This window comes from Etheostoma spectabile, chromosome 24 (assembly GCF_008692095.1).
Source record: "Etheostoma spectabile isolate EspeVRDwgs_2016 chromosome 24, UIUC_Espe_1.0, whole genome shotgun sequence".
NCBI classification, from domain to species: Eukaryota; Metazoa; Chordata; class Actinopteri; order Perciformes; family Percidae; genus Etheostoma; species Etheostoma spectabile.
Window position 1 is genome coordinate 1,483,124 of NC_045756.1, and position 2,335 is coordinate 1,485,458.

The 2,335-nt window shown below is 40.7% G+C and overlaps 1 protein-coding gene and 1 long non-coding RNA gene across 2 annotated transcripts in view; one reads left to right on the top strand and one right to left on the bottom strand.

The window, feature by feature from the left end:
* Positions 1-1,760, top strand: part of LOC116673895 (uncharacterized) — a 17,782-nt gene extending 16,022 nt beyond the window's left edge. The window contains exon 3 of the long non-coding RNA XR_004327908.1: positions 1,678-1,760. This is a non-coding gene — a long non-coding RNA (uncharacterized LOC116673895). The remainder of the gene's footprint in view (positions 1-1,677) is intronic.
* The window catches only part of LOC116673893 (transmembrane protein 182-like), a 5,905-nt gene that overhangs the window by 2,545 nt on the left and 1,025 nt on the right, over positions 1-2,335 (bottom strand). Inside the window, exons 2-4 of the mRNA XM_032506240.1 lie at positions 1,511-1,607; positions 1,303-1,425; positions 1,083-1,220 (exon numbers count right to left, since the gene is read on the bottom strand). Of these exons, the coding sequence (XP_032362131.1) occupies positions 1,083-1,220; positions 1,303-1,425; positions 1,511-1,607 (358 nt within the window). The remainder of the gene's footprint in view (positions 1-1,082; positions 1,221-1,302; positions 1,426-1,510; positions 1,608-2,335) is intronic.

The window sequence follows — 2,335 nt, forward strand, 5'->3', positions numbered from 1 at the left end:
AACCTGTTATTAAACCAGGTTTTTAAAAAGCGCCAAGAGGATGGAAAAAGTGACAAATAAATCAGAAAAAACAACAAAAACATCGGAAAAGCCCAAAAAGATATTCATTTTCAATTTTGACCTGGAAGAACAAGTTCATGGTTAACGGGACGACAACACAAGGGTTAAATCAAGGCTGAAGACTTCTCTGTTTGACGCTGGCCTTTAAGCAATCAAGAATTTGTTCATATCTAGCACTGCAACTCTTAATTTTGTTTTTATACCTTATTCTATTATACATTACATTTCATGTCATTTGGCTGACGCTTTCATCCAAAGCAACTTACAAATGCTCTATATCAGAGGTTGCATGTCCCTGGAGCAACTAGGGGTTAAGTGTCGTGCTCAGGGACACATCGGTTGATGCATCGCAGTGGGAATTGAACCCAGATCTCCCACCTCAAAGGCATGTCATATCCACTGCGCCATCACCCCCCTATTTCAGCTTGCTTTTATTTTCTATTGTCTGTGTAAAGCACTGTGAATTGCCTTGTCACTGAAATGTGCTATATAAATACAGATGTTTTATTTTGCCTTTTTGCATTCCTGCACTCAAGAATTATTTTTGTCTGCAGATGTAATTTTCCAAGAATCACATCACTTCAGTTCCGTCTTTTTTTAAAGGGGTGTGTTGTTCGGGGGAAGTTTCAGGTGCCGTTCATGAGATTTGGCCACTTATACAAGTATATAGATAAGATATCAGACCTCTTTCCTATGTAATAATGCCACTAAATGGCTCTTGTATATGTAGTTTGTCATTTTTGCTTTTATTTCTTATCATCCACAGTTGTATTTCAAAGTCTTCGAATCTTCCCTCCAAATAATCTATATTTGATACAACACCAGAACAGCTCCTCTGTTGGACCAGTGTAGGGGGGAGGGCTGTTGGGGTTATCCATGATAGGTAGCAGTTTGTTTAGTGACCTACTCTACACCGCAGCTTTGAATGTCTCCTGTTTTGCAGCCAATATTGTCATGTCTTTAGAGAGATCTGTTCGCGTTGAGGCCAAAAAATGACCGTGTTGTAGCTAATTGGTTCTTACCGCCACAGAGCAGAAGGGCCCCACCCACTGTATAGAGTCTGTGATTGGTCAGTGGACAGGCACAGATGACCACAAATCCACTACTGACGACAGCTGCCAAGCCTGTGGTGAGGAAGATGCTCCAGAAGGTCCTAAAAACTGAGAGGAAAAAGAAAATGAGGCCTTGTACATCATAAAAGATAATATTGCAATCATGTGAAAATAAATGACCAATACCAACCGATGGCAGATGGATGCTCATACGGTTGTGTGGGGAAGCGGTGTGGCTCCAGCCATGATCGCTCATTAACAGGAAACGGGAAGAGGAAAGCGGCATGGCAGACCTTTGATGGCGGCTGATTTGCTGAAGGGGAGGAGGCATTTGTCATGCTGTTGTTTGCAAAAACATTTGGAAACATAATTTCATCATATAGGTCTGAGGTTCTCACGGATCAAAAGGTCCCAGATAGAGTGTTCATTAAAAACAGCCATGAAAGAGCAGCGCCAAAACAGGCCCTCGTGGAAGATCCTCACACCATCCTTAACCTGAGTCAGAATCAGAAAACCAAATGTGACCTCTTCGTTTGACAGGGTTTTATTTAGTGATCAAATCAAGGTTAAGATCAAGGTCATCTTTTTTTATCCCAAAATAGGGAAACTCCGGTGGTCAAGGTGCAGATACACAAAACTGTCATAAAACCAAATATGCACGCACGCACACACACACACACACAGTATAAACAGTTTATATACACTGTATTTATTCCATATGCCTCCACCCTTTCATCTACCACACACAAACTTTCCTGTACCCTCAGCATAAACACACACTCATATTACAAGAAGATTCTGTCACTGTAGAAGAGTCTGGACTAACTAACTAATGCTAAATAACATTTAAAATAAAAAAAAACAGACTCAACAAGTGTATACGTGTCCACAGTCTGCTGCAGAACTACAACAGCAGGATGCAGAGAATGTGTGGCCATCAGCTTTCTGTAAATGGACAGTGTTTGATTGATGGTGTTTGATTGATGGTGTAAAGTGAAGACAGTGAACTGCAGCCAGCAGGAAATTCCATGTGCATCCATGAATTAAGACTCCACTTTTCTCCATTGTACGACATTATCAAGGCTCTATTGGGCCACTAAGGAACGGCTAACGGAGTTTGCTGTTATGTTTGAATGAGTAATGAACGTTTGACCTCTTTGCTGCACATTGTACTTAGTGTCCAAGAATTTAAGTCAATTCTGTTTGAATTTGATAAAGAAAAA